Here is a 12,612-nt window from a genome sequence, read left to right as displayed (position 1 = left end):
ATATGCCACACCCCAGCCCCCCAGTTTGCTGCCCCACCAGGCCCCATCCGTCAGCTGCCTGCAGCCCCCACAATGGCTGCCCCACCCATCCCCACACTCCGCATTCCCAAACCCCCCAAAGGCTGCCGTGCCTGGCCCCATCCCGCACTTGCACCCCCAGACCCTGATGGCTGCTTCCCCAACCGTAGGCACCAGCACTTTAACCCTCCCTCTCCCCCCCCCCAAAAAAAAGCCTCTACTTACCCCAGGAGCAGAGGGGGGGGCCCTCCAGGGCCTCCTGGCAGAGCCCTCCCAGGCAGCACAGGGCAGGAGGGCCTGGGCTGGGGCTGCTGGGGCAGTACCTCTGCCCCCTGTTGTGCAGGCGGGGCCCCAAGTGATCCTGACTGCAGCTGGAGCTGCTCGTAAGTGCCAGGAGTTTTTGGTTGGTTGGTTGGTTTTTTTTAAGTGAGCATGCTGGGGTGGGGGGGCAGGGAGCAGGGGCTGAGGGGGCCGGCAGGTGTCCCTCCCATAATTCCCTCCTCCAGCCCCCCCAGCCCCTTACTCACTGGCTCTGGAGTCCTGGTGCTGAAGCATGCTGCTTCGGCACCAGGGCGAGGGGCCAACCATGGAGACGCTCTGGCAGCCAGAGCATCTCGCTGGAGGACCCAGCCTCTGGTTTCCTCCCCTCTTTTAAAATTTGGGTTTTTTAGACCCCTGGATATCCAGGGGTCTAATTTTCTCATTCCCACACATGCCTCTTTGTCCCGTCTCAAAGGGGTTTGAGACAGGGCAAGAGGCACGTGCACGCTTATCTGGATGCGCCCTACCTGTTCAAAGGGGATTGGAATACACACTAAGTGCCAAGCAGCAACAAAGCCAACACGATAAGACAATCCTGCCCCCTCCAAAGAGTGAAGTAGTTTCTCTGTCTCCAGTCCATTCTGCATAGATCTGAGCACCCTGCAGTTCGCTCAGCTGTTCTCTACTTCTGACTTGCTTCAGAATCTTAATTTTCTAGGCCAGATCCTATTTTTATTCTGTTCCTTCCTTCCATCGGGATACTTATCTTTCTCAGCTTCCCTGGAGACCTGTTTGGTGTCACCACCTTGTCACAGTGTTAATCTGTGTCTGAGGGGTATTCCGTCACATAGGCCAGGTAGCTTTAGCTTCAGTGTCCCTTAACTCTTATTTCTGTTTCGCCCCTCCCAATTTTCCTCAAGGAACCGAGGCATGGAACATTTTTACAACATGAACACACTTAAACTAGAAATGTTACAACTAAACTCATAATCTGTCAGACCTTCTATCTAATATTTAGAATATTTTAGCCAATGTGACAAGACTATCAGCAGTAAAGAATGTTGGTCGTTCAAGGTTAATAAAACTAAGCCCCACAAAAGGTCACTTTCACGAGTGTGACTGATGTGCTGAACCATGTGCTTCCTCAGCTTCTGCCTTAAGCCTCTTGTGACAGAGGCTTAAGATAGCACAGGGAAGAGTCCCAGGGTATGGCTTCTGTTACACTGTTTTGGCTTATATGTGTGCTCCCTATTGCTTAAGATTCTGTACTTTCAGTTCAACCAATAATTAATCGGAGGGTTTCCAATGTGGGATTAGAGCCCTAGAGAAGCAGGGCTGGAAGGGGCCTTGAGAGGTCATCTAGAGTAGACCAACCTTTCTACCCATGCCCCCTCCCCCCCAGCAGGATCATCCCTATCTAAACCATTTTATACAAATCCATTATTTACAGAGTCAACCTCGACATAACACAAGACATAACACTAACCTACCATGGATAAAGCAGGGCGACCAGTGGCCCTGGGGTTCTGTTCCCTTTTTGCCTCATGTGGCAACCAGAAAACCCAGCAATATGGGAAATACCCATGGTAGAACACAGTCATAGCTGTGCCTACGTCATCCCTGACCAAGGCCAGTTCAACCTCTTCTTGTGATCTCTAGTGATGGACAATCCACAACTTTCTTGAGCAGTGTCTTTCATTGTATCACTTCTCTAATAGTGAAGAAGTTAGTCCTTTTATCCTGCAGATTAAAGGAATGGATGTTTTTGGTTGGACTGGGAAAAAAAACTAAGAGTTGTGGAGAGGCTCTGAGCAGGCAAGGGATATCTTGGATTGGCAGAGTTGACTGCTAGAAGGACTCAAGCCAATTGGCTGTGGAAGCTATGAGAGAACTAGGGTGTATTTAGGATTGTGAGGAGCCAGCTATAAATGCTAGGTTAAGAGAGAGAGTGGTTGTAACTAAGAACAGGAACGAATAATACAGGAAGTACTGTAATGTAAATGTAGACAATGTTGTATACATGTAGTTTGGAAAAAAGAATAGTGCCATTACAATTAAAATTGCAAATTTGTAGAGCACATTTAAAAGCATAGAATTAAATTATGTATCTGTAGCTTGAATTCTACTGGTGTAGAAGATTTTTGATAATAAATCTTCTTCTTTAGGTGGGCAGATATTGTCACTGACCTAAACACTCAAAATCCAGACTACCTGGATATTCGGCACCTGGAGAGGGGACTTCAGCATCGAAAGACAAAGAAGGCAAGTTTGTTATGGTCAGTTTGTTAGATGAGGAAAGTTTTCTCAGTAGATAAATTTCCTGGGAAAAAATATATAGCTTGAGAGGCTTTAACTTGCTCGGGTGAAGACATCTGAGTGATATAACTGCTGTTAAAGATGTTGCCAAACACAGCAGTTTAGTTCTGTTTTCACAACCTATGATATGCCTGGCTATCGTTATATAAGAGGTGGTAGTATATGATATGATGGAAAGTTCCAAATCTGTGTAGTTTTCTAAGGGAGAACCACATCGCTGAGAAGATTTGCTTTTTAGGAAGAGTCTTTTGAAGCGTGGCGACTTGAAATAGGGCGGAATGGGTAAGAGAGGTAGTTTTGGTTTCTTAGACAGATATTCAAAAGTTCTTCATAGGTAATGCTACCACAAGTAACCGTTGAAAAACTTCTCTGCACACCTTTTTATGAAGACCTCTTTTTTTGTTTGTTTTTATTAGGTAGGAGGAAATCTTCATTGCATCATTGCGTTTCAGAGACTTAACTGGCAAAGATTTGGTCCTTGGAACTTTCAGTTTGGAAATGCTAGACAAGATAGGCAAGGACAAGTAATTGCCAAATCTGAGAGTGAAGACAATATCTCCAAGAAACAGCACGGACGTCTGGGCAGATCTTTTAGTGCTGGTTTCCATCAGGAATCTATGTGGAAGAAGTCTAATCTTCGTGACAGGAGGAACAGTGGATATCAGAGCTATACAGATTATGATGGGAATGATTAAAATTAACTTTAGTATATCAAATGTCTTGTTCTAAAGTTAATTTTAATCTAGACATAGTAGGGGATTTATTAATCCTAGAATACATAAGTATAGAAATCATGGTACAAATGGCAGTCTCATGATTATTTGATGTATATGCTTGTATTACAGTGGCACTGGGTGAGATCAGATGTAAACTAAGATAAGCACAGATTATTGTACTTTTATAATCAAAGTAAATGTAATAAGCAAAATCAATCAGTAATTTTTTTTCAAGAATTGTATATTTGGGACAATGAAAACAAAAGCAAATTGGGGCAAAGCAGTTTATGTAAAGAGACATCATTGAAAAGAACATGTAATACTCAAAGCATGAGATCTTATTTAAGATTTTTCAACATGATTATTCTATATATTCTTGAAGGGTAAAAAGTAAACATTGCCATCTTGTTTAACATTTTTATTTTAAGGTTGCCGTTGCCCAAGTAAAAAACTATAAAGCTTTTCAGACTTATGAAATGATCTCAGTCTAGTTCCCAGTGCAGCATCAGCATCACTTAAAATAACCCTAGTTTCACACAAAGGTAAGATGGGCTTGTACTAGCATTGTATCGTTACTCCCAAGCAGTCTGCTTTGTGGGCTCCTTACTCCCAGTCTCTTTTCAGAGCATTACATTAACTTCATTTTATATGGGCTTTCTCAGTAAAAATGAAGTTAGATTGGCCACTAACCAAATAAGCCAAGCACTGTTCTTTTGGCAATTTTCTCCCCTTACATTGCTTTTCAAGATGTCTTTGTTGCGCTGTAATTACAAAAAAGAGCCCATGCTGTTGAATGCTGAACAGTATAGTCTGGCATGAGGCTGAAGTTGTTTCCTTATTCCCAGCTCCCGGTTGCTTTTTCAAAGTTAATTGATACCCAGTAAAAACTTTGTTATTCATTAATTACACAGTCTAAGTTTAGAGAGAACTTCATTAGCTATGTATATTTACTAATTAACAGGGATCCAGGTTTTCTCTGATAAAGATCCCCAATTTTCAGATTAAAAAAAAATAATCCAAAATCCATATTTTTCCATGACTAAAATGAAACGCCGCTAATATATAGGTATGTATGTAGTGGTGTTTCATTTTAATCATGGGGAAAATGTGGATTTTGGATTACTTTTTTTAAATATGAAAATTGAGGATTTATTTTTCAGAGAAAACCAGGATGCCTGCTAATTAACATGCAAAATAATATCCTGAATCAAGTACAGAGCCCTAAATGAGGATTAGATAAGGATGGGGGATTATGGGGCAAAACACTTTGTGGGCCACCCCAGACTTCATGTCAATGCCACCAGGGAACTGTCCCAAAGAAACCTGAGCACAGTCCAACCCAGCCCAAAGCGTGGTTTTGCTGTGCCAGGCTGCTAACTGACAGCCCCTCCCCACTCCATGCCCACTGTACTAATTATATGGACTTGAATAAGGAACTGGCTTTTGGATTGGGATTATGGCTGCAAATCCTTTTTGGGCCACCCCACACTATGCCTCTGTGCCACTGAGGCACTCTTCTGAACATCCCTGCCTGGGCCAAAGCATGATTTGTGTATGCCAGGCTGCCAGCTGACAGACTTCCCTGGCCACTGTACTAAGTAAAAGGGCTCAAATAAGGAACTCACTTTTGGCATGGGGTTATGGCTGGAAATCCTTTTTGGGCCATCCATACTCCACCATGCTGGAGCTCCCTAACCAGAGTCACGCCCGGCCCAACGTGTGGCTTCGTTGTGCCAGGCTACCAGTTGATAGCCCCCCATTTCCACTGTACTAAGTATATAGGCTGGGATTACAGACACAAATCCTTTTTGAGCCACCCCCACATATACCTCTGTATAGCAGGGCACGAGGGTGCCTGCTACTGAATGGTAGTGAATGGACTAAGCTGCCACTCAGCAGGGCAGCAGGTGAGAGTTACCATGGTAACAGAGTGGGTCAGCTGACCACCAGGGGGCAGGGCCTGGCCTTTATAAACAGAGAAGGCCAAGGCCAGAGCTAGTTCCCCCCTGGCAGCCGCAGGAGCTCGGCGGGAGAGCTGATCAGACAGAGTCCAGGGTTACAACCTGGCTGCCCTGACTGGCCGCATGATGAGATGGGGTCTGGTGAAGAGCTGAGTGAGTGCGGACTTTGGGTTACAAGCCAAGAGGCTTCTTGTGTTTGTGTTATAGCCGTTTGGCTCATGGTTTAGTTATAGTTATACCGGAGGACCGGGTGAGGCTGTAGGGGTGTGAGGAGGCCTCACAGGAGCTCCCCAATAATCTGGGGGTTCCTGGTGCCCATTAGGGGCACAGCGAGTGGTGTCAGGGTGGCACGGCGAAAGAGCACCGGAGAAGCGCTCGGCGTGGGGGGTTGGGACCCCAGCCCGCAAGGACGGTTGCCCAGTAGGGCGCACAACCCAGAGGAAGGGTCAGAGGGCCGGGCATGGCTACAGGCCACCTGGGCCCCGAGTGCAAGAGGCACATCGCAGCGCGGGAAGCACGGCATAGGCCCTGAGAGGGCGAGGGAACGTGGGAAGCGCAGCACAAACGCGAAAAGCATGACAGGCCTCAGAGGGAGCAAGAAGTGCGGGAAGTGCAGTACAGGCCCAGAGAGGGCAGGAAGCCCAGAGGGGGCGAGAGGCCCCAGAGGTGACAAAGAGCCCCGGAGCCAGGGGGCAGTGAGGAGCCCTGGAGTTAAGGGGGTAGTGAGGAGCTCAGGGTGAGAAGGGGTGATGAGGAGCTCCAAGAGGGAGAAGAGGTGGCAAAGGACCCCAAAGATAGACAATGGGCCGTGGCATAATAACATGGCCCAGGGCAGATTACACCAGCACCATCGGCGAGGCTTGGGCTGCGGTGCAGGGGAGGAAAAGGAGCCGCAGATAGCGCCCCCCGTCATCGGGGCGCACATGAATGGGCAGCCTCCCACTAATTCCAATTATCCATCATTTATAAATAAGATCAAGGTGTGGCAGGCAAGAGTAGGCGGGTGGGCGGCCCATTACAGGGGGGCGGAGTCACGTGTCTGGAGAGGCTCCGAAAGTGGCACCCCTGCCACACTCTGTCACTAGGGGACTCTCCCAGACATCCCTGACCAGGGTCTTGCCTGGCCTAAAGCATGATTTGAGTATGTCACACTGCCAATTGACAACTGCCCACTGTGCCACTGAGGGACTGTCCTGGACATGTCTGATGAGCAGGGATCCTGGTTTTCTCTGCTTTTAAAAAAATCCCCAATTTTGGTTAAAAAAAGTAAGTCCTTGTGTATAGGCTAAATTATTAAAGTTTAAAAGTGCACAAGGACTTCATGAAGACCCTGTATATATGGACCACTAATATATATATATAAAATGGTATTTCACTTAAATCATGGAAAAATGTGGATTTGGGTTTATATGGACCAGTCCACACCATGCCTCCGTGCCACCGCAGGACTCTCCTGGACATCCCTGACCAGAGTCTTGCCTGACCCAAAGCACAGTTTGTGCATGCCAGGCATCCAACTAACAGCCCTCCGTGCACACTACTGAGTAAATGGGTTTGAATAAGGAACTGGCTTTTGGGCTGGAATTACAGCTAGAAATCTTTCTTGGGCCACCCCACACCATGCCTCTGTGGCACTGTGGGGAGTCTCCCGGAAATCTCTGGCCATGGTTTTGCCTGGCCCAAAGTGTGATTTGTACATGCCAGGCTGCCAACTGATAGCCCTCTATGCCCACTGTATTAATTATATTGGCTCGAATAATTATATTGGACTTGGGTTTATGGCTGGAAATCCTTTTTGGGCCACCCCACACCATTGCCTGACTAGAGCCTTGCCCAGCTCAATGCAAGGTTTGGTTGTGACAGGCTGCTGACTGATAGACCTCCATGCCCACTGTATTAAGTATATGGGCTAGAATAAGTAACGTGATTTTGGGCTGGGATGACAGGTAGAAATACATGTTGGGTCACCTTGCTCTGTGCCACCAGGGTCTCTCCCAGGGCCAGATTTTTCCAAATCTGTAAACCTGGGGGACATCATTCATCACTAACTGTGGTGTCCTGCCTGATAAAAACATCTTTCAATTATATCTGGGTAGTGTGGTGCATTTTTTGGTTGGCAATTAGGAAAACAAATGATAAAGCAGGGAAGGGGGAAAGAAGCTGGGGGGGAAAAAAAGCCAAAGGTGAGTAAGGGAAGACTCTACAGTGGTAGTAATTCAAGGTAGAAAAGAGGCTGTCTGTGAAGAAGGAAAACAGTGGAAATTAGGAAGACAAAGGGTAGAAAAGGAGGGGAGGGGGAAGAAAATGAGAAGTGTAAAAGGTTAGGTAAAACTTTTTACACTTTTCTTTTCCCCCTCATCCTTTTTCTCCTTTACTCACTTTGGCATTTTTCCCCCTTGCTTCCCTCCTCCTCTTTTCCCTGTTTTACCTTTTGTTTTCCTTATTTCTACCTAATTACATTCTTACTGACATCCTTGTCTCACTTTTAGCTTCTCTTATTCTTTGTAGTCTCAGATCATCAGAGACTTCCTATGCTTGAAGAAGGGTGTGAATATATTAAGTAAACTGAAATAAAACTATATGCATACCTATATATAAAATTACCAAACCATACCTTCTCAAATGACGCTCACTGGCTTTTCAGAGATGGTAGTATCCTGTTCCCTTGCCCCCTTAATCTCTTTCTAGTATCTTGCCTTTAGGTCTTATGTATTTAAGTAGATGGTATGGTGCTAGTTAAAACATGTTACCAGTCCCAATTAGTTCAACAAAAAACATGAGGCATGCAAATTTATCAGAGTTCACTAAAACAAAGGTTTTGTCATTGTAGGTACAGAGTAGTTGCGGTAACACATTATTAGTGAGCATTTTGTATATTTCTACAAACTGTGGGACTGAGAGCTGGTGTTACTATGATAGACTTTCAGAATTAGAAAAGGTAGGATGTGGACATACACCAACAACTGAAGAAGAGTTCTCCAAAGCTCTTCAGAAGGAAAGTGTACCAAACCACATTGCTGCTGTATGAATGTCTTAGAAACAATAAGGACATCTGCAAGGATACACAAGGACACTTAAATACATACCAAAGTCTCACTCCCAGGGAATTAAAAACATTATTCTGGTGCTAATGCAGCTCAGGTTGTGTTTGCCTGCTACCATAACCTACCGTAGAAGGTACTACCTATGACTGTTAATGCTAAGTGCTGGATGGTGGTTAAATAACCTGGCAACCTATAGGGTGCCAATGGCCTTTTGCAGAAGAGCACCTTAGAGGGGGATATTAGACTTATCCCTCATGCAGTAAATGCTTCCAAAAAATTGTGGCACCAAAATCCACTCCATGGTAGGGTTGACTGGGCTCTTCAACCCAGGTCGGGGTGGCCATAGGTCAAACCCAGGTCGGTGTTTGATGAAAAACACAGGTGTGGGCAAAAGGAAAAGATTCCAGACACTCCCTGGATGTTTTCAATGAACTCTTCAGATTAAAAGTGCTTTTGAATAAAGTGCTCTCTAGTAGGTCTACATGATACTATGATCTAAGCCTTCAAGAGGCCGAGAAATGAGTAAATGGTAAAAACAGCTGAAAAAATCCCAGAGCCTACCACTGATGCGGAGTAGGACCTATAAGAGCTAAGGTTCCATGGCAACCTAAAGAGGACAAGCAGAAACACCTGGCAGGACAGAAAAAGAGATGGATACCCATAATGGCATGGTGGAGTGGCATAGAGACCCTAGGCATAGAGCAACGGAGACCCCTGGTGGTCTGGAGGTGCAGCAGAAACCACCCCCCCTCCCTGGCCAAGTGGTAGAGACCCTCCAGCAGCATGGAGCAGCAGAGATACCCTGGCACCATGCGGAGCAGTGGCGGCCCCCAGCAGTGTGGCGGAGTGGCAAAGACCCCCACTGGAGCAGTAGAGACCCTGGTGGAGCGACAGACACCCCTAGCGGAGCTTAGGAGATCCCTGGAGGTGGCATCCACAGCAGCACTTTCTAGCATTGAACCCAAGCAATGCCTGTGTGGCCCTTGCTACTTTGGCTGTCATAGATGGTAGAAGCCCAGGAGAAGGAAGGGCAGCAACCTTTGCAGAGAGGAGGACACAGACCAATGGCATGAAGTTGCAGCAAAGTAAATTTAGATTGGATATGCAGAAAAACTTCTTCACTGTGACAGTAGTGAGGCAATGAATGGATGCCCAGGGAAGTTAAGGACTCTCCATCACTGGAGAAGAGGTTGGACAGCTGTTGGTCAGGGAAGATTTAAGTATACATGCCTACATGTGTCAGGGTGTTTTTAAGCCTTCAGAGGCACTGAGTGCTGCTACAGCTAAGGCTGGGGACTTGAACTGGAGTGTGCTGATCCTTCTGCTAGGAGCACAGTCAGAGGGTCCTGGCTGGAGGGTCTTGCCTTTTGTTCAGGGTCAGATGGATCACCATATTTGGAGTCAGGAAGGAATTTTACCATGGTCAGATGGGCATATGGACTGGGGGGGGCGTGTCCCTTTGTTTGTAGTGGGGGCGTGGCCCTCTACCCGGGAATCTTTGGACCATATATTGATAACATTTAATAAAAGCAGGACAGTGGCTGCTGTAGTTCCCCCGATTTACTTGTAGCAGGTTCAGGTGTTAGGTCTATGTTGTATGGTTAGATGGGATGGTTTGGATAGGGAGGATCCTGCTTCAGGCAGGGGGGTTGGACTAGGTGACCTGTGGAGGTCCCTTCCAGCTCTACTTCTCTATGATTCTGTAATTCTATGACCCCCCACAGCAGAAAGCAACAGAGCCCCTGGGGTGGCTCTCCCTACCCAGAACTTAGTACTAAGCCAGTGCAGGTGGTAGTGTCCTTGAGTCACACTCCCTAAGTCGCTGGGCTAAGAGGTAGCCCTCCAGGTTGGTTTGCCACTGAATAAGACTGTGATCAGTTTAGAGCTACAGTTAAAGGTTAATAGTTAAGGTTTTGCTTAGGGAGAACCATTGTTCCCCTTTTAACCTGTAATAAACTTATTTTAATTTAACATTTGTTAGTGAGTGAGCAGGTTTCTTTAAATTACAACACCCACTTCTAAGTTCCTTTACCAAGTTTCTGGGTGTCTGCTGGAGGCAAATTTGAAAAGCTGGTAAAAAAAAAAAAAATCTCTATATTTACATGCAGCCATTCTTCCATAGTTTCATGGTTGGAAGGGACCTGAGCAGATCATTAAGTACAACCCTCTGCCATGGCAAGAAAGAATGCTGGGGTCAAATGACCCCAGCAAGGTGCCTATCTAGCCTCCATTTGAAGACCCCCAGGGTAGGAGCCAGGAAGTTGGTTCCAGATCCTAGCCACCCTGACAGTGAAGTAGTGCCTCCTGATATCCAGCCTGAATCTATTCTCCGTCAATTTATGGCCGTTATTCCTTGTTACTCCCAGTAGTGCTCGGGGGAACAGGGACTCTCCCATTACCTGCTGGTCTCCCTTGGCCAGTTTATAGATGGCCACCAGATCCCCTCTCAGCCTTCTCTTGTGGAGGCTGAACAGGTTCAGGTCTCATAGCCTCTCCTCGTAGGGTCTGCCCTGCTGTCCCTGGATCATGCGAGTGGCCCTCCTCTGGACCCTCTCCATGTTGTCCACATCCCTCCTGAAGTGTGGTGCCCAGCACTGGACACAGTACTCCAACTGCGGCCTGACCAGTGTCGCATAGAGGGGGAGGATCACCTCCTTGGACCTGCTCGTGATGCATCTGTGGATGCACGACAAGGTGCGGTTAGCCTTCCTGACAGCATCCCCCACATTGGCGGCCCATGTTCATCTTGGAGTCTATACTGACTTCAAGATCCTTTTCTGCCTCTGTCCTGACGAGAAGGGAGTTCCCCAGCCTGTAGGTAAGCTGCTGATTCTTTCTCCCCAGGTGCAGTACCTTGCACTTGTCAGTATTGAATCCCATCTTGTTCTTATCCTCCCACCCCTGTAACCTGTCCAGATCTATTTGCAGCCTGTCCCTCCCTTCTAGTATGCCCACTTTTCCCCACATCTTAGCATCATCCGTGAATTTGAACAAGGTGCTTTACTGATGAAGATGTTGAACAGTGCGGGCCCAAGGACTGAGTCCTGGGAGACCCCACAGCCCACATCTATCTGTCCGAGCAAAATCTTAAGGAGTGCTGGCAACACCAGAGTTAAGTCCCCAGACATGCGCAGACAGCTCATAGTTATGGAAAGTTCCACAGCGTGCCCAGCGTGTGCCCCTGGGTGACCTCTGGGATGTCAGTCATCCATGACCTATTTTCCAACCCTGCGCATGCCTAGTAACAAGACAGAGGCCGAACTCGCACATGCTGTCACACAAAACCATGATGTCACCATCCAGAAGATTCTAGCGGTCAAGCATCCTGATTGGCTGGGGATAGCTTTAAAAGGTTCCTGACCCCCACCTTTGGTGTGGGTTGTGTGAGCATTAGGAGTGTTATTGGTGTGTGTCGAAGAGAGAGAGAGAGAGAGCTGCTTGATCCGAACGCAGAGGCTGCCTAGGCAGGGACTGCTAGTAGGAGAGAGATTGGGACCTAGTTTCCCAGTTCCCTTTCCAAATTTGCACAGCGACTTACCTGCGTAATTACTTTAATTGATCTCCTGGTTACGGACTTGTTTGGCTTTGTCTCCGGTTCCGATTTTGATTATGTCTCTGCAATTTTGACTACGACTCGGCTAATACCTACCCGGCTTTGAACTGACTTCAATTTCCTTTATCGACTACGGCTTGGCCTACTCCACTAACCTGACATCTCGGCTTACATCATCCTCCAGCTTCGACTTCGGCTTATCTCCTTGACCATTCTTCATCATCCATCATCATTGGTCTGGCGTCATGCGTTACCTAGAATTACAGTTTTGTTATCGTTTGTTTGTTTCCCACTTATGAGCTGTTGACCAGCCCTGGGACTAGCGACGGGTAGCCGCACCTATCACTGGACTAGTTCCAGTGGTAGAAAGAAAGGGCTCATTGCGAACCTCGTGGGCCAACAGACCCCTCTGTTGTCAGTAATCGTTCATACTGTAACCGAAGATCCTCGTACCTATGCTCCACAAAAGTGTAAGTGAAATAAATCCACCTTGTTTGTACCTACTACGTGTCTGCATCTCTAAACTCCATGCCAGAAATCCCGCCTGTTCGTCCCGATGGCCACCCCGGCTCACCGTGACCTTGGGGCCCTGTTCCCCGACACTATCCAGATTCATAGAATCACAGAAGTAGGGTCAGAAGGGACCTTGTAGATCTTCAAGTCCGACCCCCTGCCTGGGCAGGAGAAAAAACTGGGCTCAAATGATCCCAGCTAGGTAGGCATCAAGCCTCCTCTTAAAGACC

General features: G+C 47.0%; 1 protein-coding gene across 3 annotated transcripts in view; it reads left to right on the top strand.

Moving 5' to 3' along the window:
• Window positions 1-3,788, top strand: part of BIVM (basic, immunoglobulin-like variable motif containing) — a 29,244-nt gene extending 25,456 nt beyond the window's left edge. For all 3 annotated transcript variants that reach the window (XM_019529687.1, XM_019529688.1, XM_019529685.1), the window contains 2 exons: window positions 2,445-2,541; window positions 3,012-3,788. In XM_019529687.1, the coding sequence (XP_019385232.1) occupies window positions 2,445-2,541; window positions 3,012-3,290 (376 nt within the window). In that variant the 3' untranslated portion in view covers window positions 3,291-3,788. The remainder of the gene's footprint in view (window positions 1-2,444; window positions 2,542-3,011) is intronic.
• The last annotated feature ends 8,824 nt before the right edge of the window (window positions 3,789-12,612 follow it).

This window comes from Crocodylus porosus, unplaced genomic scaffold (assembly GCF_001723895.1).
Source record: "Crocodylus porosus isolate Cpor-Errol unplaced genomic scaffold, CroPor_comp1, whole genome shotgun sequence".
Classification (NCBI taxonomy): Eukaryota; Metazoa; Chordata; order Crocodylia; family Crocodylidae; genus Crocodylus; species Crocodylus porosus.
This window is presented reverse-complemented; position numbering and strand designations above follow the sequence as displayed.